The 24,692-nt window shown below is 37.9% G+C and overlaps 1 protein-coding gene across 3 annotated transcripts in view; it reads right to left on the reverse strand.

Moving 5' to 3' along the window:
- Positions 1 to 1,062: 1,062 nt before the first annotated feature.
- Positions 1,063 to 24,692, reverse strand: part of arid3c (AT rich interactive domain 3C (BRIGHT-like)) — a 67,278-nt gene continuing 43,648 nt past the window's right edge. For all 3 annotated transcript variants that reach the window (XM_049019238.1, XM_049019235.1, XM_049019237.1), the window contains 6 exons: positions 21,770 to 21,842; positions 8,926 to 9,109; positions 7,679 to 7,923; positions 6,572 to 6,853; positions 4,877 to 4,966; positions 1,063 to 4,205 (listed from right to left, as the gene is read on the reverse strand). In XM_049019238.1, the coding sequence (XP_048875195.1) occupies positions 4,012 to 4,205; positions 4,877 to 4,966; positions 6,572 to 6,853; positions 7,679 to 7,923; positions 8,926 to 9,109; positions 21,770 to 21,842 (1,068 nt within the window). In that variant the 3' untranslated portion in view covers positions 1,063 to 4,011. The remainder of the gene's footprint in view (positions 4,206 to 4,876; positions 4,967 to 6,571; positions 6,854 to 7,678; positions 7,924 to 8,925; positions 9,110 to 21,769; positions 21,843 to 24,692) is intronic.

Genomic DNA, 24,692 nt, shown 5'->3' on the forward strand with positions numbered 1-24,692 from the left:
ATTTTTGCTTGGAGCATCATGAAAATGTGTAGATTTGTTTAACCAGGTAATCATCCATAGCACATATCCATCCATTCACCTCCCAGTAGCTTGTCCAACACAGGAAGAAGCCTTAAATATCTAATTCATATTTATTAGATATATTTAAACATGAAAAGAAATAATGAGCTCATGTTATCTTCTCTTCCAGAGAGTGCATAGCTTGCTTCATGTGCTGTTTCCCAGAACCAGGATTCTAGGGAATAGGGGATATTTATATATGTTGCTCAGGGTTTCATGTAAATTACTGATCACACGATTAATTAAAGCATAATATTTACAGACTGATTTCAAACTGGGGGGCGGCATGGTGGTGCAGTGGTTAGCACTGTCGCCTCACACCTCTGGGACCCGGGTTCGAGTCTCCGCCTGGGTCACATGTGTGCGGAGTTTGCATGTTCTCCCCGTGTCGTCGTGGGGTTTCCTCCGGGTACTCCGGTTTCCCCCCACAGTCCAAAAACATGCTGAGGCTAATTGGAGTTGCTGAATTGCCCGTAGGTGTGCATGTGTGAGTGAATGGTGTGTGAGTGTGCCCTGCGATGGGCTGGCCCCCCATCCTGGGTTGTTCCCTGCCTCGTGCCCATTGATTCCGGGATAGGCTCCGGACCCCCCGCGACCCAATAGGATAAGCGGTTTGGAAAATGGATGGATGGATGGATTTCAAACTGTAACAAGTTGTAAATAGATAAAAATTGTCCATAGAAAAAAGAAACAACAGAAGTTAAGGAGTGAAAATGGGCATTTTGTCCTGTAAATGGTCTGAAGATACATTAACTTTATAACATCTTTAATACTTTCATCCACTTACAAACCTGCTTATCTAGGTGAAAACTGTGGTCCCATAGTGTAATTCAGAAGGTTTTCTTTTAATGAAAAAGTTGAATATGTTGTATGTACTGAAAATATTACTTCAAGTAATTATCTTGTAAATATTTGTTGGTTAAATGGAAATTGTGGTTAAAATTTAATCTGAAAAAAGGGTGCTTTTAAAAGATTCTTTAAAAATCAGACAATACAGAAATGTTAAAGCAGCATTTTATTTCTACTTGTGCTACAAGTCAAAAGGCAAAAACAAACAAAAAAAAATCTCTTTCACCTGTTTTAATGTTTTAAACCCCTGAGCACCACAATCCAGCTTTCCAATAATGCACTGGATTTATAAAAATAAACAGTAAAGGGGAATAGAAATATGTAAAGCTTCATATACAGCGAGTAAAGCCATAATACTCAATCTAAAATCTACCAGCATACCTTAGTTACCATAGTTTCTGGACAAAGTAAACATCATACTATTGACACATAACTGATTTTTTTATTTTCTAAAAACAATAGTTTCTTATATTCTTTATTTCTTTTGAGTTTTTTTTCATTTAACAAAGCTTTTCTTTAATTGCTCGCTTTTGATCTTTGGTTACAAGAATTACAGCGATTGTTCTCGTGTTCACAGTCAGCGATGACCTCTCCAAGTGTCCCGATCTTCCCGTTCACGTCATTCCCAGTACACTCACATGAGAGGAAACTGTGCTCTGTGTAAGTGAAGGCTTTGCCAGTGCTTATATGAAAAAAAAAATACATTCCAATATTTACAAAAACAACAACGAAAACAATAACAGGGAAGATTCTTTGTTGCTGGCATCCTACTTTATAAATACATTCGATTTTCCTTCGGGAAATTAACCTTTATTAGCTTTTGTAGAAACAATGTGAAGATAAACCTATTCAGTTTCAATTATTTAAATCATTCTCTATTCAGAAGTATAACGGGATGCATACAGAGACAGGCAATTTCACAGCTCATGTGAAACACCACACTGTGCTGTGAAAATTTACTTGCTGTGGAATTTCCTCAGACCGATGCCTCCAAAGGGAGTCACATCATGAAGAAATACATAAAAAAGAACTATTAATTACTTTTGGGTTAATTACTTTTGAGTTTAAAAACTATGTATGATTGAGCAAATACAGGTGCTATTTGTTAATAAATTTCATAATTTAGTATACTATACATGCTGCTAAAGATACCATACTACTTAAGATCATATGAACACTTTCGAACGGGATTGTTTGAACATAAAAATAAAAGTTACCATCCCAACAATACACTCTTATAAAAACAAACAAGAAATGTGAACAACTTCATTTACTTGTCCTAACTCTTATTGTTTGTTTCTGCCTCAATACTTAATATGTTCAAGGAAAACAGCATGTGTGGACCTATTGATAAAAGACTGGCAATTTAAATCGTGGTCATGTTTGTTGGCACAGTCTAGGACAAATGAGGTAGATGTGCTATCATAGAATATTCCCTTCTTTGGTATAACGTACAATAAAAAAAAAAATCAGTGATCATGTGAAACACAAATGTTTTTCATGTGGCTTCATAAACAACACAATACACTATGTATATTTATCTTCTTAGTCTTTATCTGCTCGAGAGGTAGATTTACAAAGTATCAGTCTGCAACGAAAGTGACACCAGTAATGGTCTTTATGCACAACAGTAGTGAGCCTTAAGTGGTGGCTGCACATAATGAAAAACACGTGATTCACATGTTCAGCCAAAATCCCACAGCTTACTGTTTCAGATGTTACAATAAAAAGGGGAGCAAAATCCCAGATCCTTGCAATGGCTGGTCACCTTCACTGATTCTAGTCACGATGGATTCTGACTTACTGAGTGGGTGTCCTGCATGTATCTTTGGGGTATGACAACCTGGTCCCTCCTGGACATTCAGGTTACAAGTGAGTACCATTAATTACCACACAACCTGCTGACTCAGCTCTTAATTCATTTGGCCAAATTAAGCTGTTGATGGAATGCTGACTGTTTCTGGGATATTTTTCTTTCTTTCTTTTTGGAGGGGTTTGTTTGTACTGATAAGACAAAAATAAGTGCTGCTTTCCTGCTTAATTCTGCCTCATAAGAATGAACTGTACAGCGTTAGTTGACACAATTAAGATTTTGATTCAGGAAATGATTTGAATTGAGTTTAATTAGTTCCTCTGTTCTAAACAATGAAGTATGCAAACGAACAGCTTTTTGCTATTTTTGTTTTTTTTTGTTTTTTTTTTACAAATGCATATGTTACACTGCGCAAAAGGACTTGTAACAGGTGTATGAGTGCTGTCTGTATTTTGTAACAGCCAAATGAAGCCTAATTCATTAAGAGGATAATTAAAAAATGCCACATGTATAAAATACCCAAGATCAGGGCAGACAAACCACTACATAACAGCACAGTGGTGACAAAAAAGGACATAGAGATACATGGATGTAAAACCCTCACTTCAATCAGGTTCCTCCATAGCCCAGCAAGTGTTTTGTGCTTGTCTTAAAAATATATATTTATTTCTCTGGAATAACTTGTCCAAAGTAGCTGCATTATTTTTTTTTAAACATGCATCTGTTATCAAACATATGTTTTGTTATGTTACTAGGCGACATGATAAGAGTGATGATTTTGTTCTTTGGTAATAGCTGAGAACACACATTTCCTCCTGGTTGCAATAGAGCCTATGGTAAGCTACTGAAACTTATTGAAACAAATGTACACTCATGCCAACATCACTAACACAGCCAGGAAAATATAACTCGCCAGGCAATAGCTTGTGCAGGGACTAAACATAGCCATCCTCATCTTTTGCCCACTCAGAGAATCAATAATTCTCTTTTCCTGCCTCAAGGCTCATCCCTGCAGTTCATTGTTGCTATTTTGTTAGCATGTGCCTAAGGCCGTTCAATCAGAGATATAATAATTTATATAACATAACCGTTTTCCTTAGTGACCCCCTGCCTCAAATATAACTGTCTGATTACTCACGGGTTTTTATGTATCACTGTGAACTTGTGAAGATTGGGGGGGGGGAGAATCACCCTTAAAAAAATCAGTGTCTCTCATTTGTTTACAGGCTGTTTGAAGGGTCTTTAGACCGAAGAAACAGTCTGCGAGCTGAAGGCTACTCCCCCCACACTCAGGGAGAAACGCTGCCGGTGGTGTGTCCAAGGGCCGAGGAGGAGGACGAGGAGGAAAATGAGGAGGAGGAAGAAACAGAAGGCTGGATGTGTACGTGCAGTCCTGGGCTGCACTTTCCTTGAGAGTTCTTCAGGCTACTTCCGTTGCTCCCTGGCATCACTGGAAAGGCCGATTTCCGAGCAAACAGGACACCTGAAAGGGAAAGGAATTCAGTGCAGCCATGAAGATTTTATTTAAACACAATGAAAAAGCAATGGCAACTAAATCATTTTCTACCCAAAACAATCCTGAGCTATAAAAGTTCACAGCTGGAGAACAAAGTACTGTGGATATTATTATGGTTCAATCAAAGGAGGGGGCTATGTTAACAGCACTTTCCATAGTACAGCTGCTTTTTAATTACCTGAAATATCACACACACTTTAATAACAATATAGCTCTGAATGAGACAGGGTAAAACGGACAAGGACCCTTTGTACCAATGATAATATTAGCGACTTGCAGAGCCTTTGAGACCCATCTAAGCTGCCTAACCCACCGAATATTCCCAATAGAGCCATACAGCTACATGAATTACCTAACTAAAGGTAATTAAAGCCCTCAGCTGAGACACAAAAGCGCTGTTTCCAGTTAAAACAAGTGGTCTTTCGCCTGGCACGTAAGACAATAAGCCCCATCGACCTCAAAGCTGCAGGCCCAATTTTGAGATATTTAACTTTTTTAACTCTATTGGACTGCCACTTCATTACGATGGATTTTATAGCAAAGACATCAAATTGCGTGGAGGACTAAGTGCAGGGTTGCTGCTATAACTTATTGAATTTCCTGCCTGCAATTACATCAGCAAGCGGTCCTCTATTTACCTGTGTAGACAACTCCATTTATTTCTATTGACATGTTGATGCTGCTAATGCAGTTGGTAGACAGGTTCAATGCAGCCTCTTGTCTATCATCTGTCAGAAAGAAGCCAAATAGGGAGGTAGTAAAAAAACTCAATATGAACATCTTTTAAAAGGAACACAAGGAGCAAAAAGTGATCAACATGGAATAACAGTCATAACTCATGAGTGACAGGACTTAGGAGGAGTTTATCAAAGGTTGGGAAGAAAGATAACTATCTAAGACACAGTAAAATCCATTTACAGTGGCTAGTTATTACTATAAAAAGTAACACAGGAAATGGTTTTGCATTAAAAACACACATATTTTCCATGATTTATTTTTAATGTTCAGCTTTCAGTACAGATGCATTTAAAACACTTCAGTAAATACAGAAATGTTTTGAAATCTGACTCTTTGGAATAACAGAAGCTTTTAGGAGACGAGACACGGCCAGTTTGTAAAATGAGTCCTTAAGAAATGATCTGATTTGTTTTCAAAGAATACTACAAATAGCTTGTTTTATTTAGAACTGGAAGTACTTTTGCTTAACTCCGTACACGTATAAACTAAATATAAATAAGGCAATGTTCCTTATCATTAACTATGGACTTTAAATCATAAATGTAAAAGCAGCCACAACATCTACAGAATTAGTCATTAAATTATGATGAACTGTTATATTCCATATATGCCATAGAACATATTGCTGAGAGTGCCGCTGAGGCACCTTGCTCGAGGCAACCAAAAAGGCAAATGTAACCAACCCAGCTCACAGACAAAACAACAGAAGACAATCCAACAAGAGCAACAATGAGAAACCAAATGGAATCTCCACCAAACAACAAACCCCTCCAACAGGGGCAGGTGTAGTACCCAGTGATTAGTTTATGCCACTGTTTCTCAATCCCATCCTCGGAAACCCCCAGACAGTCCACATTTTTGTTTTCTCCCGGCTCCCTACCACAGGCAGCCCAGACAATCCACATTTTTGCTCCCTCCCAGCTCCTGGTGGACCGTCTAAGGGTCCCTGAGGAGTGGTTTGAGACACACTGGTTTATGGGGCGCTCTACTGAACAAATTTGGTTGGCTATTCCTAAGTCTAAATTCACATGCAGTCTACTGCCAAAAAGCAGACTCAAGGCTCAATGAAATTGCTTTTACTGCTGAAACACTAAATAATATAGCAACACTCGCTGAGTTTGTCACCAAAGGAAAAAGGTAACTGCTGTTGACTGGACAGGAGGTTTTGGGAAAGAAGTGTGTTTAAGGAGGACTCAAGAGAGGATGCTTGGTGGAGCTAGGGCAAGACAAACGAGGGCATGTTACTAAGACACAAAAAACAAACAGATTACAAAAGCAAAACTACAAACATTTACAGAACACTGTCCAGACATGAAAGTCTTACACTCCAGTAGCAAGCAGACCAGGCACCATACAATACTCACTGCTCAGTGTATATGGAGACTTCCTGTTTTAATTAAGTCCCAGGTGATACAGGTATAACACCATAACTGTGAAATCTTTGTAGTGTAGAATTAATTGCTTTGTTTTAAAATAATATAGAAGAATTTGAAAAAACTGCTCCAGGAATGAAGAGTACAGTCACACCCTGTGACTGCACCCTCATGTTCTGGCTGGAATTACCGACAGCCGCATTCTGTAATCTCTACACTTACCCCTGCTGTTAATCTTGATGTTCATGGGCAGCTGTGTCGCCATCGCTAACAGATTCTGCTGCAGAGCCTGCTGCATGATGCGCTGCTGCTCTTCAGCCATCAGCATGATCTTCTTCTCCGGCGGCTCACCGGCCTCCAGTTTCTCCCGCAACTGCTCAAATGCGGACACCTGGGCAGCGGCGGCGGCTTGTGCGGCGGCGGCCTGCGCTGCTACCGTGTGCTGTCCGACTAGGGAGGGAATAGAGTGGCGAGTGGACATGCTGCTGGAGAGCCCAGGATCTTCTGGAAGAAGTTACAAGGGATATTATAGACATGAAAGCAAAGCATTGCAGCAAGGTGACCTGGGGGCTGTTCCATGAAGCAGGATTTCTCAGTTAGCTGGATTAACTTAAGATAGAAATCATGATCACCAAATAAGAGTTTCGGTAAGTAGCATTCCTATTGGACTATTTTGTCTTCTAGCTTAAGTTGATCCAGCCAACTCAGAAATACTGCTTTGTGGAACAGCCCCCTGGAATGCATGTAACCCAGTGAGGGCAGTTGACCTTACTATTCCTTTTCAGGCCTATATAATTCTGAGATATATTTTGACTGATGTTTCATCGCTTAACACGGCCGTGCAGCTGGTTAAAAATGATAACTTTATGACTTTATTTTTCCTAAGAAACAGATCAGTGAATCAGATCTCATCCGGTCGGTGCGGGATTGAGATTCAGGCAGGATGAGATAGGATGGAAAATCATCAGCGAGGGTTTAGGGAAGTCCCACAAGATGCATCCTCTCAGAAGGGGTGACTGCTGCTTAAGCACTGTAGCACTGGCACGACATTTCAAATCTGTTCTCATAAAAATGTGCGCCTCTTCTGGGCAACTAGATGTTGTGCTGAATGAGTATGAAATGAAAATATAAATTCTTTGCAAAACCATCAAACAAATGCTCACATTGGTGATACAGATATTTTTTTCAGTATGTCGTGATCTGGGATATGACTTTTATCCAGTCAGCAGGTGGAGGAATTTTAAAACAACAGAAAAACATTCTTCTCCGTCCTTCATCCTGCCATAATAAATGCCCGCTTAAACCAGGATAAGGGGAGTCACTCCGTACCTTTCTTTATGGATATGGCATGGGCAAGGTGGCTGACATTCGGGCTGCCCATGGCCATGTGGGACATCTGGATCTTGGGTGAGGAGAGGACACTGGGAGTTCCCACAGGGGAGTAGCTGAACACCGCTGAGCTGTAACTCTGCCTACGGCCCTCCCGGCGATTGCTGTCGATAGCTGCCTGAAGCTCTCCAGGGGAACTCAGTCCCCGCTTTTCACATTCATAGGGATAGAGGTACTTCATATACCTGTGGGATTATAATAAATAACGTTCAGAGCATCCATCCATCCACCCATCCATCCATCCTTCACTTCCTCATCCCATATAGGGATGTACAGTACACGACTTGACCTTGACATATCCCGGAAACTACAGGATACAAATCATTGTGGCACCCTGGACATGATCCTATTAACAGATGATGATGCTATATTTGCCATTTGCACAGGTATGAGTGCAGGTACATTGGAATCAGAGGCATATTAACATGGTTAGATGCCCCCCTACTAGCAACAGTGGAGCGGAGCCCCTGGGCTTCAGCCTGGATAAATCCATGCATTAAAGCAGCCCTGACTGGAATGCTTCTTTTCACATATCATCATGCTCTCCACTGAGACACAGACACACTTATTTACAGTTCAGAGTAAAGCCTGGGATGCAAGAACAAGGTCAGGCCATTTATTCATTTATTTGAGGGATTTCAGTGTTTTAAAACTCATCTTCATAGAAGATGTTTTGCAACAGAGGTACTTAGTGCAATCATGTTGCCAAAGCTGCGTTAAACTAATCGTTTATGAATCCTTGGAATTGTGCATTTACTTGTGGTCGACTGACATTAAATAACTTATTGACTTCTCCAGGAAAGATTTAATAGCTTAAATTATAGGTATGGTGATGAACTTGCACAAACATGCTCCCTTTTTTATTTGTGGCTCAGGTATGCCAAGCACCAGAGCATAATTGCATTAAAAATTACAAGGCACATAGCCAAGTTTTTTGACGTTCTGAAAGATTTTTGTATTTTTAAAACATAAATGCCTATTGAGATTCATGCACAATAATGATTCACACAGCAACAAGAAACTTTAATCAGCAAACAAAATATAACTTAAAATATAAATAAATATTAGTATTCTTTATTACACAGTACATTTCGTTTTCACATGATACATACAGAAAACATACATTATATCGAAGGATTTATTTTTAGTTTCAATTTTAATTTGAGTGGATTGACGCCGGTACTCACTGTGTTCTGAGAGTGAAAGCTGCACTGGTGATAGAGGTAGGAAGGTTTAGACCTTTAGTAATCTCACGCCATATCTTCTTATTGATGACCTCCACTAAGCCGCCTTTTTCTGTGACAAGCTTGTAGAGAGTATACAGATCCAGGACCTGCTTGGCCATGATAGGAATACGATTCACGGGGGTCCCTGCAGAAGCAAACACGATATCCACAATCAATGCCATTAACTTCAGTCCATCGACAGGCATCTCTGCTGGTTATAAGGCCAATTAATCTAGACTAAGTAAAATGTCTGACAACCCCACTCATTCGTTAATGGGAAATGTCAGTTTTAAAACCTACATACAAAATCTGTTTCCTCAATTAATTGGCAGGAAAAAAAGACAGGATGGCTGTTTTCTGTTAACAAAAGCAGAGGAACTTTCCCCAATATTCTTCCTTTTAGCAATAAACATTTCAGGTGTATTATACTTAGATTTTCATCTAAATATGTATCAAATGTATCACAATTCTGAAAATAAATTATACTAAATAAAAATTGTGGCTGTCTAGATAATACATCTGCCTAAGTCTGTGATTACACAACTTTTTCAGAATTATGTAGCGATAAATGTACATATTCAAAGTCATGAGAGTCATACTAGATCAATTTTCAAGTTAAAAAAAACAATTACAAGTAAAATCCTCAGTAACATGTTCTTCGGTACTATAAAAATTCCAATGACAGAGCAATTCAATACCACAAAATTTGATAAACCACCTGGTCTAAAATGGAAGGGTGTGACAGCTGGTTACGTTGGAAATGCTACCTTCATGCGGGGAGCATTAATTACAGATAATTACTGTGGTCGTATATATATTTACCCATTACATTGCACGGTTGCACCTAGGAAAAAAGGCACAAAAGGCAAACTCATCATGATTCCACGTTTAAATCAGTCTAAAGAGCAGTAAAAGGCCTCAGTAATCCTCCTTTAAGAAGAGACTTAGATTGTCTTGGAAAACTCCGCTGGTGAGTAACTACTCAGTCTATTCCACCAGGCGCGCACCAGGTTTCACAATAAAGTATATAATTGTATTTATTAAGCAGAAATGTTAATATATATTGTTTTACTTTGGAAGCAGAACAAAAATTATGTACTGACACCACAATCCAATCTCACTCAAATGTTATTGCTTAAAAATAAAAATGTAATCTGACTCAAAAACAAAAACTATTTCAAAGGTGGTTCGTTTTGCATGTATTTCTTTCCTTTATTTTCCTCGGGTATTGTAAATTAAGTCCATAAGAAGAGAAGACATTTTCAATACAAATCCAAGAATGAATTGCAAGCAATGACAAGCACATCAAAAATATTTACACTGGCTGGGAAACAGAACAGCTGCTGCATTAATTAGCACAATGAAACGACAAACCAATAATTTCCCCTTGTAACCTAATGTGAGTTGTAATGTGCGAAAGGCCGGCCCCTTCATGAGGTACACTGGAGAGCCTGACCCTGAGATAATTAACCTGCATTTTGCTGATAGAGTTCTATTGTGAACATCGAATTGACCATAATAGCAATCAATAACATAGAAAATATAGCGCAAACAAAAGTGATGTGGACAATGCAGAGATAATATGTGGGAGCAGAAGTATTGTCTAATGTGGCTAAAACACATCAATCAAGCCTGGTAATTACGGCTTCATTTTCCAGCACTGACATGCTAAAAGAGACACTATTAAAATAAGAGATTTATTTGCACTGTCCCTGAAGACAATTCTGGCACTAAATCACCCAGTAACAGCACTTGCTTTCCACTGCTTTTTTCTATTAAACATTCTCTTAAACTATCTATTAATCATTCAGATTAGTGGCTAAGTGACATCAAAACTAGAATGTTAAGAGAACTTGGGAGGTTAATTTAGAAGACTCATTTAGAATAGTTAATAAAAGTTACATTTCGTGTCTTTTTCTAACTTCAGATTAAATTTCTTACAGTGAAAGCAAGGGGTGATGTGGTGGTTCTGTAGTTAGCACTGTTACCTTACACCTCCAGGGTTGGGGGTCTGAATCCCCAACAAAATGCTCAACACAGATCTATATATCAATCTGTTTTCCATGACCAAATGTGCAACGTAGGTTCATGATGAGCACGCTGCCCTACCAGGAAACAGGCAGCACAAGAGATAAGCATTTTCTTACTATTAGAGAGTTTTTATGAAACAGCTAATTGAGGCTAAATATTAATAGTTCTGTTATAATTTCATGGTATTCGGGGACACGTGCTATTCAGCTGTCAGCTTTGCTGAATCTGACACATCTTGTAAATTTTCAAAAAATTAATTCACTGGATGTGCTTTGCAGCCCTGACTGCAGACTCAGGTCTGACAGCTGGAGCTGTCTGGGTGCACATTCTCTGACAGGGCGACTGCCTGACTCATTTGTTTCGTGGTGAATCCTCTGCACTGATCCAGTTTCTTTGAATTGAATACTGGGAATATCTGCAGGGACACGGCACCTTAACTTCACACGTGAATTCTTGGCTCTCTTTCAGGTGTACACATGGGCACTAGGATTAATGCAGCAGCGACCTTTCATTTCCTGCTGTGCTGAGCAGAAACCAAAATGGCTGAGAGTAGGAAATTTAACTGAAAAAAAAGTTCCTAAATCTTCTTAAAGGAAAATGCATTTACAGCAAAGCATTATTTATATGAATGCACCAAATAATGTTATTGACTGATGAAACACAAAAGCATCAATCCATCTTCCATGCCTGCCTATCTTGTACAGGGCTGCACTGAGCCTGTACTAGAAAGCACAAGGCATGAATGAGGGAAAATCCTGGATGGGATGCCAGTCCATTGAAGGGCCCGCACTCAGACATCATGTACAATTACAAGACATCAATGCACCTAATCGCTTCTTTTTGTACTGTGGGTTTTCAGGGTCAACGGTCAAACCCCCAACACCAATGTTGTGACTCTACACTGATAAACACATAGCGACTATGCCACCTGCACCCAACACAATATCATTAATTACATTTTCTTAACTGTTTTGTAAAACATGGAAAAAATGCAGAAAGATGGAAAACACAAAGTTCTGAGGACTGCTGCAAAATTTTTACTATAATTTAGGTCATTTTCCATTTATTCAGCAAGTTCCATACTTATTAAATTATAATAATTTAAAGCATATGTAACTTATTTGGGCAGCTGAAATGTGCAGGAAGGGAGAATTAGTAATGCACTTATTGCTGAATAACTTATTCTCATGTGCAGTATTTGTCCATTTACACATATCCTAGAAATATTTGCCCTTTGAATGTTATTGAAAATGCATTTGGAGAAGTCAACATCTTGTTTAAATATTTTTGGATATGTCCATGTGTATGCTCACCAGGCCAAATCAACAGAATAATAACAGGTTTAAGATGAAAATTCCGCAAGCGAACATGGATTATGCACATGGCATTGTAGTTCAGGCCAAGGTCACACGTTCGTTTGAGTTTGAAAAGGAGCTGTTCCGTCGTACCATTGTTAAGGATAACTAACCAGAACTGACACATAATATTTTGCTCAAAGCTGTAGTATGAGTCAATTTAATGCTATAGAACATTCTCAAATTTAACATATAACATGTAACAAATATAATGCTGGATCTCAATTTGTAGTATAATACTGAGTGTGTACATTTGAGAAGCTTGTGTTAACAGAACAGACTTTACAGGAGGTTTGGCTGAAGGTTTCGTTGACAGGATGTGCACTAGTTACCCTTAGCTGTCTAGGGAGAAAGGGGTGTTGGGGGGGGTCTGCAATTTGCCTTGGCTTGTTTGTGGACATCCGGGAGTCTCTGCCCATTTCCAGGACATTCCCGGACATTCCAGGAGAGTTAGTGTCTGTTTTAGTAACTGCTACAGAGGGAAATAATCAGCTAGGGATTAATCTGGAACTGTGCCTTCGTTTGTGTTGCTCTATTTTTATATCTGCTAAAAAAGCCACAGTTTAACATTATTCAATATTATGATGGTGGTAATTATCATTATCAAACGCAAGCAAACAAACTTAAACGAAACAGAGAAGGAGGAACAACTCAATGTCTATTAATTGCCGATTTATCGAAATAAATATTGTAGCCATAAGAAATTCTGAATTTATGCAGCAATATTTAATGTTCCAAACCAGCCACAATTAAATGATTAATATGTATTTTTGTCTTGCAGGCCATTTTAAGATAATGACAGTAACATTGTTTTTCAGGCAGTATAAACATACCTACAGAAGTCAGAAGCATTTGACAGATCTTACGTGGTTAAATTGCATACATTTTGTTTTTAATATTAATTTGGCACAGATTAAAAACCAAGTATTTTTTTAGTATTTTAATTAGCAGTGACAATAGAATGGTGTATACCTCCATTTATCTATGAAGGCTTATATAAAAAAAAAATCTACAGAAAGTACCTTGGAAGAGCCAGATGCCATCTGAATGAGAAGAAAGCCAGACAGCAAGTAGAAAATGACAATGCATCCATGTTTCACTGTGGTCAGATAATGGAGTTATTGCTTCATTGTCGTAAATCGCAAAACACAGTACAGAAGTGGCACTGGGACAATGTCTATGTCCCTCAATCCATAATAACGAGTGAAAGAGCGAGTTCCGGAGGCATTTCTCTCTGGCTGGTTTGAGAAGTGAACTAGAAAGTCAAACTGGGGAGGATGTTAGCGCCCTTCACAGACAAATCGATGCGAAACAGTTCAAAAGACACGCCGCCCACTATGGAAGAACCTCAATAAAAATATTAAAACAAAATGAGAACTTCACACATTTTCTTTCAGGAATCTAAAAGGACCACTCTTTAAATTAAAATAGAATTTTTTAAAATACTATCCATGTAGTGTATATAATATTAAGAATTTATGTTTAAAAAGTGTGAACCACTTCAATGTACTATATTGTAATAATAATGATAATTGATACATTATTGATCCCCGTGGGGAAATTGTCTTTATGCCTCCCTCAGCTTGCTCTACGTAGACTAAGCTGTCTGTGAAGGGCAGCCACCCACAGAGGCGTCCAGGGAGCTGGGGGCCAAGGGCCTTGCTTAAGGATCCCCAGACGTGCTGAGGCTGGGTTTGAAATGGCAACCTGCTGATTACAGGCATAATTGATACTTTATAATAAAACATGAACTCATGTGTCTAAATCGCATTTAAAATTTTTTATTTCTACCAATAATCATATGAAATCTCAAACTGGAGCTGATATATTTAGGTCCAAGGTAACATTTCACAATAAATATAAGCTACGTGTCATTACTTTTTTAGCATTTTAAATAAATGGACATTAGTCAAACTTTTGGCAATTATATAAATATAATGAAACATAAACACAGCAGTAATCTGAAGAAGGACAAAAGACAGGACTAGACAGCTTTATCCCTGTACTGTTTTTGCTGAAAGGTGTTCTGTCCTGTCACTTTGGAGAATAATTTTAAACACACCTTTTGTTAAAGTTTGCTAAGAATTTTTGCCTTCCAACAGTCGACTTACTAGTGGCCATGAAACTGTCCAGTCTTTCATTCCCTTTGTTGGTATTCCCAGTAATTATGTAGAAACAGAAATTCACTAATTCAACAGAAAATGCTGATGCACCGAAGGCCAAAATCAATTTATACTAAGAGCTTCGAGAAAACAATCTATCAAAATGGATATTTAACAGAACAAAAATGCATTTTTCTATCCTGGTTGATGGAGGACTTCGAGCACATTAAGGGGATTTATTACTACTTTAACAAAAGCAAGACAAAACCTACAGCTTTGTCACGTCTCTTGCCACTTTCGGTACTCAACACTATCTTTTCAGTAGAAATTACTTTGTCTTTTTGTTACTTTCATTTCTGCAAGATTCTTCTCAAGTGAAAATAACTCGAAAATGCAATAAAATTCTATTCAGCGAATTACATTCACCAAAACTAGACTACAGACTATTAATTGACTTATTTGCATGCTATAAGAATGCATTGGGTTTACATGAGTATATCTTATTTATCCATTTCTTAAGGCCACATTATCCAAAACATATCTGTTAATTAATTTCTGAAGTGTTCATTAATAACACGAATAACTTGTGTCTAGGCATACAATCTTTGTTCATTAAACCAAACACAGGTTTCTTTGGATACAGAGTAAGATTATAGCCTTATGAGACTGAAACAAGTTATCACCTTGTACACTCTGAATGGTCCCTGTGACAAACGCTTTGGCATCTTATGATTGATGATTTCAGGGGCTAGAGGACACAGTTAAGGTCACTGACCCTTTGACTGAGTTGAGTCTATGGGGACACAAGGCAAGAATTCACTTTCATGCTGCAGAACCGCTGGAAAACCTCTGACAGGTTTTGACAGACAATTTTGCACTTGAGACAAAACTATATACCAAGTAGTGCTACAAAAAATGTAAGTGAAAATGTAGCATCGCTGAAAAGATGAGATTGCCAAACTGAACCTGACTGGCAGCAAAACACATCTCGTAAAGGTGTAATTAAATTTACAATGAAACTGACAATGTTTCCTTGTCCTCGATGAGACCTAACAAATTACTTAGGGTCTGAATGAATTTCCCTCCTCAGCTCGGGAAGTGACCGTACTGACCAGAAACCCACAAGTATAACCGAGGGCTCGACTGAAAATGACAAAATAGCACAAACAACTGTAAATTCTAAATAAGCATTTTACACACAAACAAGCAGAAAAACAATATTTATTTACAAATATTGAAATGAACAGAGATAACTGAACTGTGGGGTGTGCATTACAAATAGCAATACAACATTAAATTCAAAAACCTAATTTCCCTACCTTCCCAAATGAGAACTATAGCTTATCATACATGATATACATAATGTTTTACAATCAGCAGTGCTGAGCAGAGATTTTTCAAGGGACAGGAGATTGACTATTTTGTGTGATTGCTGGTGATTTAAAAGGGGCACTGAGAACCTCAAAGGGGGGGGGGGGGGGGTATCGTCAGCCCAGCCCCCCTGCATGTGCCTAAGAATCAGTACACTTAGTGACTCATGTAAAGTCACTCAGAAAACTGCCTCATGCTGAACTGGGATGCTTGGACCATTGCAGATATGTTAGTGTATCTTGATAATCCACACACAGTGTGGTTAATAGTTTTGTCACAGGCCTTCTGGGTTTCAGTTCAAATTCCATCTTTATGCTGTTTGGAATTAACATGTCCACCCCCCCATGTCACACAGGTGTCCTCTGAATACTCCGTTTTCCTCTCACAGTCTGAAAACATGTAGACAGGCTAACTGATGTATAAAAAGTGCCTGTACAGGAGACCCGCATCCCCAGTTGAACCTGACCTGGATAGGCAGTTAGAAGATGGGAGGATAGATATTTACACACCTACACCTATTGACATAGATGGGAAATGAATATTACCATATAAGCTGCAGAATCAGATACAGTGAAAGTAATCATTCATGAACAGCCACTTCCAGCAACACAGTTAATCAGGTTTACTTCACAGGACCTTTCGCCTAGGCCAAAAATCATCTGCTCTTAATCAATAAAACCTTACTATAGGAAATCTGTGTAGTACATTGATCCTTCTCCAATTAAAATGAATTTGTTTTGTAAGTGTAGTTTATCAAAATCACAAATGCAAATAACCCAAAACAAACATATTTCAGGATTAGATGCATATTCTGTCAAGCATATTTCATTATCATTTTGGAACAGGAAGGTCAGTTACTGTGATTTTGTAAGAAATCTTATAGACTCTCTTCAGTGGTTTGATAAGCACAATAAAGTTATATAAATACACACACACATACACACACACACACACACACACACACATGGTATGTATGTGGTTATGCACCCACAGTTTTTTTACTTAAAAGATTAAACCAGACTTTATAATATAAAAAAGTAAATATTTTAATATCTATAAATAAAATGTATAAGACCAAAATTATAAATAATAAATATGTAATTTACCTTATAATTTATAACCCAAGGTCATTCTATTTGTGAATATTAATAAATCAGCCATAAAACCTTAGTATACAATAATTGACTTAAGTCACACAGAGAAATGAGGGTCACACTGAGTTATCTCATAGCGACAATGAATTGATAAGCGCTTATGAAAGGTAAACGGATAAAATGTAATCATAGCATATCTGACTAAATCTGGTTCAGGGAAATCATTCAGCTTCTTGGTGTCGATTTTGTTTGCCTGTCTTGTTTTTTGAATGGCAGCATTTCATTTTATTGCGTTTGCATGGTGTACATTTAAAAGTCTGCAGAAAGCAAATGAAGGCTATGTGCACATAATACTGTTCCATTTGTTTGAAAAATATTTACCATTTCTGAATTAGCATTCTTTTCTTTTGAGTTGTATGTTTGTTATTCCACGCAGCACATTCAGAAAAGAGCTCATGAAGTCCCCGCCTTGATCCTGGATCTGACCAACTTCAAGCCCTTTTCTGTAAAACATCAGCACCATTCTTAATTCTGTTGCAGGTTTGCACTTTGATCAAGTTTGTTGGATTACTACTTTTGACCACCAGTTTCCTCACAAAGCTCAGACATTTCTCAGAGCATGTAGGGCAAAGACACCTGTTATCAGAGGTGGAAAGTTCAGGTTCAGAAAGTACAAATCCAGACCAAGATTTTGTTTCAACCAACTAGTTGAGTATAAACAGCAACATACACAGATTACTCAACTGGTTGGTTGAAACAAAATCTCAACCTAGATTTGTACTTTCTGCACTTCCCACTTTTGCCTGTTGCGTTGGTCTACCTTCTGTGAGATTATTATCTGAAATATGTTGTGAGCCATAAGAGCCACAGTTATATGTGATTACAAGCCAAACAACTAAAAAAAATATGTGGGTTAGGGTTAGAAGGTAGGTGCCTTTCACTGCAAGAAGATCATTTGTGTAATATCATAGTTGCAGATGATTATAATCGCAACAATCCCTCTCAAATTCCAAAATAAATAAATAACAACAAACCCAGGATCTTCATTCACAGACGTGTTCAAATGTGGTTGAATTACTGGTGGTATGAGTGTGGCAATAGGCCAGTGCTACATGTTGGTACATGTATAGGTTACTGGAATTCTGACAAAAGGCTCTTTGAAATCTTGCTCCTGTAGCCCATTATAAATCTTCCAACAAGACTTTTTCTTCTCATGCTCATTTTCAAACAACCAGCTGCAAAATCTACAAATGACTTTCTGCCATGCTGTCAGGAATGCTTGATAGAACATGCTTAGAAATAATGTCACTTCAAACTGTTTATATCATAATTAACGTGTTTCAGAAGCAATGTTTTCCAGCACTTTTGTTTGATTGAGTGATTGAATGGCAGTGTGAGACTTGAGCTACATTTTCAATATTTTGACACAGATTTCTATTTGAATGAATCAAAACGAGCTGATTCTGAAATACCAGCAGTACAAGTCTCCTTTCTATAATAAAAAACATGTCACTTTTTCCAGTAACAATGTAACATGACATGTTTACAAACATCATGTAAACCCAGGAAAATGGTCAGGTTTTTCTTTCAAACTTTCTATATAATAATAAAAAGGAATGTAGAAAATGTCAAGGCTCCCTGACATTGTTTTTATTCAAACCTTACAACATACCCAGTTGCCAAAAATGAGGGATTTATTAGCCAGTATCTGCAGCATTATGAGGGTCAAAATCAATGATTCTGCTTAAGCCACAGTTGTGAAGATAGCGCTGTGCTGCTTTGAAAAGGGACAATGACATTTTTCAGGTCTGTGAAAACTGAACAGCTTCTGTTAACATAAATATTGTTGAACTGAGACCAGAAAACCAGGTTATGTAATGTTTCCAGCAAAGGAATGGAGAGCTGAGAACTTGGTAGTAGTGAAATGTGGCCTCTCGTAGACCAAAAGTCTAAGATTTGGGAAACTGGAATACATAATGAAAGAACCGCTTCAGAAATGCACTACAACTCATATATTTATTATTAAAGTAAAAAAAATCAATCTTTAGTATGACTATATACTATATAGAAAATGTGCATTAACATGTCTAATAAATATTGACTTATTTAACAGATTCAGGCATTAAAATACCTGATTTTAAAATAACAAACAAAAACAAGTAAATAAATGCTTGGGGAAAAAATTTGAATTTCCAGTACTGTAATATTCAGTGCTATGAAAACTATGAAAATTTTAAATTCCTTTGCAAATCATAAATTATATTAACAAAAACAACACACTTACTATGTGGGGGGACCAAAATAAAATAACACCAAAAAATTGCTGCCTTTTCTGATGTGAGCTCTATGCCTTCCAAAATAGTTCCATCATTGTTTGCTTTTTACGATCTGGTGCCTGACTTCCTCATATTATGCAGGCATCCCTTTGGTGTGCTCCATTTCCCTAGCAAAATGACTGTGCCTCATTCAAAGGGCATTTTTGTGTGGGAAACCACAAAGATAGTTCTGCCCAATGCTCAATAAAGCTGAAAATTGATTATGTTTTGCCAGGAAAACATAATTCCAGGATGTCCACTTCCACTCTGTGACAACTTGTGTGCCCCCGGAGCTGTTTGCACAGACCCTCTGGGGTATTTATAAAGCAAACAGTAAGGGCACTCATCCTGATAGCACAGGGAGATGCTGTACCAAATGCCATGAAATCTCTCTTGTCCAAAAACCGAAGCTGAGGCTTTGCAGAAAGGGAAAGCACACCTTTGACAAGTGGGTCACCCCAACACAAGGCTGCAGTGAGTTTCTGTAGCCCTTCATTGTGGAATCACTGATCTGACATAATAACACTCAGACATACCATTTTAAATTATTATTTTTGTTAGCTCTTTTGGACTCTATTGGAGCGAAATTCTGATCTCTATTCAAAACATATAACTAAAATAATGGTAAAATGGCAGGCAGTGGGACGACTTTTGGAAGAAGAAAAAAAGCAACCTTCAATTCTCCAAAACGGGTCAAGTGGCATGAAATGAAAAGGAACTCCCAGGGCAATATGCTGTTGTCTACACTTGTTCCAAGAGAAGCTAGCGGACAGGAAATTGAGAGGAGACTCAATTATGTGTCACTGGTTCATTGGAATACAATGCCGCACCCAATTCAGCCTTAAGTTTTGAAGTACATCTATGGGCAGCTCTGAAATATATTCAGACAATAAAATGTTATCCAAAGTAATTAATTTCTAAAAAAAAAAAAAAAATCCACCATCTAAGATCAGATAACTTGATGTTAAGATTCCCAAGGTTACTGGGAATCTGAGAAGTGATGGGGCTAAGAATGAACGCTTGATGAGGCAAATCACTTAAAGCAATATTTTCCTGCCCTAATTTGAATTGATGTGCAAACCTTGGCTGTACACATCAAATCAGATTGATGTGAAGGAGGATGAGGTGGCTTAAAGCTAAGAACAGCTAGTTTCTACAGAAATCTGCATGTAAAATAATAAAAATGTTACTATATATTCACAGTTACAATGGCTATACAGAAACTGTAGTTACTATAGACAAACAAGAAATGGAGAAAAGAAATGTGAAGGCTGGTTTAAAATAGAATTTCACTGTTCTTTAGAAACAGTAACAGCAACAAACTCAAGGCTCCACTGTACAATATAAATGTTGACCTTCAAAATTTCCAATGAGATACCAACATGCATCCATATACAAACGTCTTATCTTAATCAGGCTCGATTGGGGGCGAGGGTCATGCAGCACAGAGTACAGGACCGGAGTATGTCCAAAATGGGATGCTAGTATATTACAGGACAGACCCACTTTTAGGTAGTTCAATATGGCATTTAACTTAACTGCATCTCTTTGTGCTTCAGGAGGAAATGCGCATGACATGGGAGAACATGCAAACTTCACACACACACACACACACACACACACACACACACACACACACACACACACACACGTCGGTTTTCCTATCAAAATGGGGACCATCCATTCATTTCTATGGGAAAAACCCTAATCCCGATCATGACACCCTAACCTCTACCCAGCCCTAACCTTAACCATAAGTAACCAACCCAAATACAAGACTTTTGGCACTTTTACTTTTTTGATTGCATTCACAGATTTTTATAAAATTGAGGTTATCAAATGGGGACCTGAAGAAGTGTCCCCAACAGTAAGGAAGTAAGAACGTATTCATCACGTTGTGGGGACATTTGGTTCCCACAAGGTAAGGTATACCTGGACCATGCACATACACACACACACACACACACACACACACACACACACACGCGCACACATACACACAGCAAAAATGAGATTCCAACCCCAAACGCTGGAGGCAACATGACCATCCACTGAGCCACCAAGTCATCGAGTTACAACGCTTTACCTAGGAAGTCTGGTACATCATACTATGATTCTCCTAGTACATTTCACAAGGCAAATTCACGAACAGAAAATCTCTTCTGAATCTTTTGACCTGTGACTTGTACATGAAGGTATATATGATATCTGGGAGCTACATGTAGCCTAATGTCAGCTAATATAACACAATATATAACCAATAGAAAATAAATTATAACAGAAATATCAATGAAACCATGTTCTAAACAATCACTTAACACATTCATATCCTGTCTTACAAACAGAAAAGTTATGGTAACCTTTGAAAGGTAAAAACAGACATATCTTTATTGTACTGTTAGTAAATAGAGAGACAACTATCCTTTATAGTTGTGCAATTAGTTAATACTGTGAGGTTGAAAACCAGCTTGGTTATTTAGTCTTATACGGGACCTGTGCAATCACCGAATAAGTGTCACGTTAGACATGATGCTCACCTCTCTTCTGCATGAAGCTAAAGAGGTCATCAAGGAATTCTTTTCGCTTCTCATCATCATCCAGTTCATATAACTGAAAAAAATAAGAGAATCTGTTAAGCAGAAGTATATATCAAAAAGAAACTTTAAAATTATTAGATTATAAATTATACATAGATTGTAAATTGAGGTATCTGCATAAATAAATGTAAAAGTATTTGTAGGTGAAAATTACAGATAACAATAATTCATAGAACTCATGTAGCTCCCTATGATTGAAGACTTGCTAGCTTCATATGAATCCATAGAGTCAACATGCTCTGACAGTGAATTCTGCTGGAAAATTGAAAACAATGCGTTACATACAACGTAAGATCTCATTATGCAAAATATTACTGGTTTGCCATCATAATGTTTCCCATAATTCAAAATACTTTGTTCAGATGATGCATTTATTCCAAATAAAATCATTTAATAAATGTCAACTCATGAAAAAGATTTAACAGCCACATTTGTTGGCAAAATATAACATATTTAATTTAATTTGTTAAATTGTCTGCTGCAATTTTCACAAATAGCTAATATTTTCAATATCATAAAGAGAATGAGGGCTCATATAAAACAGGGCATTTTATACCCTAAACTGCACCTTCTACAGCATGCAGGAAGAAAACATGGTCTGGGGGAAACCCCACAAATATGCAACTGCACACGATGAACTGTGGCAGCTTTCAAACCAGCAAATGCAGGGTAATCAGAGTTCTATGCTACCCACCAACCCACCATGCCAGTCCATCTAAAAGAAGCAGAGAGTTAATGCACGTTGCATGTTCACTCACAGAAAGCTGCACTATTGCTGATATTTTCAGTATTTTTTACATAGAGAAAGGCAACATTCCTGTTGCCTCAGGGTCATACCATCCTTTTCTTTTTCTGCTCAAAGGCTGAAGGAATTGAAAAGATAAATATAAGGTAGACTGCAATACATATGGCTTTGAACTGTGCTTTTTTTTCCCTCGGGGCTCTGTGGTCCCAGTGTGCTTCACATCACATTAACAATACAAGTGGCAATGAGGGACAGACTGCTGACAAAGACCAAAAAAAAAATCTGTTTTAAATCACTGCTACTGGCCTCAGGTATATAACTCACTGAATCACTATTTTGATGTTTTAACTTCAAAGTCGTATTATACCCATCATTTTGACTTTTTTTTTAAATCACTGCAATTAATTACAAAATAAAATGAACGCAAAAAAACATTTATTGGGAACTTCCTTTTAATGCATTAGAGCGATAAGGAGCATGTGCAGATTACAGTGCGTTTGCCACAGCCACCGCACCAGGGATGAGAACCAGCTAAGTGCAGCCAGTGATACCTCAGCACCGCACTAGTCTGATGGAACAGGAACGAGAGTTATTTTCCAGCGGCTGGAGTGCCAATCCTGCCCCCATTTTAACACATTCTGAAAATCTTTTATCAGAATACTAATGTCTCTCAGGGACTATTCAAAGTTAATCCAATGATGTGACAAATATCTTTTTAGTATGTTCACTGAATCACAGCTATTTACAGAATTACACACTTAGTGACTATTTACACACTTAGTGACCATTTCCTATTTCTAATTTTCTGTTAGAAATACAAAAACAAGAGGAATTTTCAGAAAGAACGAATCTTTGCATTTCAAAAACTAAAAACTTGAATTTTGCGTCTGTGTGTGAAGTTATGTTTGTTAATCTGCTTTTATTTTTTGAAATTTTAACAAGAAAATCAATAGAATCCAAAATGTGGAATTTATCCGGCAGCTCCTAGGGGGTGTGAGAAAGTGAGTGTGCAAGCAGAGTGTGCAAGCTGACAGGCTGCTGAATCACCTGGACTGGGGCCAGAGCATCCATATTGGACAGTACTCAACCTCCCAGTCCACACACCCAGCTCCACTGAACACTCAGAGGCAGCATAATGAGATGTGTAAGCTAATATGAAGCAGTGATCGTCGTGCTTCTTGACGAAATGCTTTTCCTAATGGGATTTTCCCAGTACTTGAGCTGATGAGTTGAATTAAATGACATTTAGTGGGGTGAATATTGACAGAGCTAAGTGTCATTGTTACTAGCGGGTCTCCATCCGTTCCCTCTAAGTAACAGTCATTGCAACCAAACTGCTACTTCTGTGGTTAAAACTGGAACTGATTAGGAGAAAATGGTAACCAGGGCTATTTTCAAAGTCACAGAGAACAAACACATTAGAACTGAAACACATACTCAATTAACTAATAACAACGTATTGTGTGAATTCTGTTTGGTACTCAGTGACTACTCTGGAGATTCCTAGAGAAAGTGAACTGATTACCTTTTCTAAAAAACAGACTGCTTGAAATTAGATATTCATTCCAAGTTATTATGGGAAATTATTGAAAAGTACATGCAAAAATACAAAGCAGATTGGTAGATTGTTGTTACTTCATTGTGGAGTTATCCAATGGCATTTACGTCACATAGTAGAGCTACTCAGAATTCATTTCAGTACAGCACACAATATTCCAAGACATGTAAATACTGTAAATGCAGGCCACCATGTTTCTCCACTGACATTCTAGCCAGGGTGTCCCCTGCCTCACTGTCTGGCACAAGGTCCTCAATCATCATGACCCGGTACTGGGAAATACTGGGAAGCTGGAGGGATAGATATATGAATGTTTAAGAATCCTAGCTTGAAGAAAACAAAGATCATTTGGATAATATCTCTTTCTCTTCGGTTTCTCTATACATGCAATATATCTGTCTGTTTCTGTGTTTTTGCTAATCGTGGCTTTGTGAAATATCCTTAGTCCTTCTCTGTTGAAGTAGAAAGGATAAGTGCTCTTTCTATTGTAAGATTTTATTAACCAAATATTTACTTTCTGACAGCAGGGAGTGTAACTGAAAATGACTACTTGTGTGTGA

The sequence above is a fragment of the Brienomyrus brachyistius genome, chromosome 7 (genome assembly GCF_023856365.1).
Source record: "Brienomyrus brachyistius isolate T26 chromosome 7, BBRACH_0.4, whole genome shotgun sequence".
Taxonomy (NCBI): domain Eukaryota; kingdom Metazoa; phylum Chordata; class Actinopteri; order Osteoglossiformes; family Mormyridae; genus Brienomyrus; species Brienomyrus brachyistius.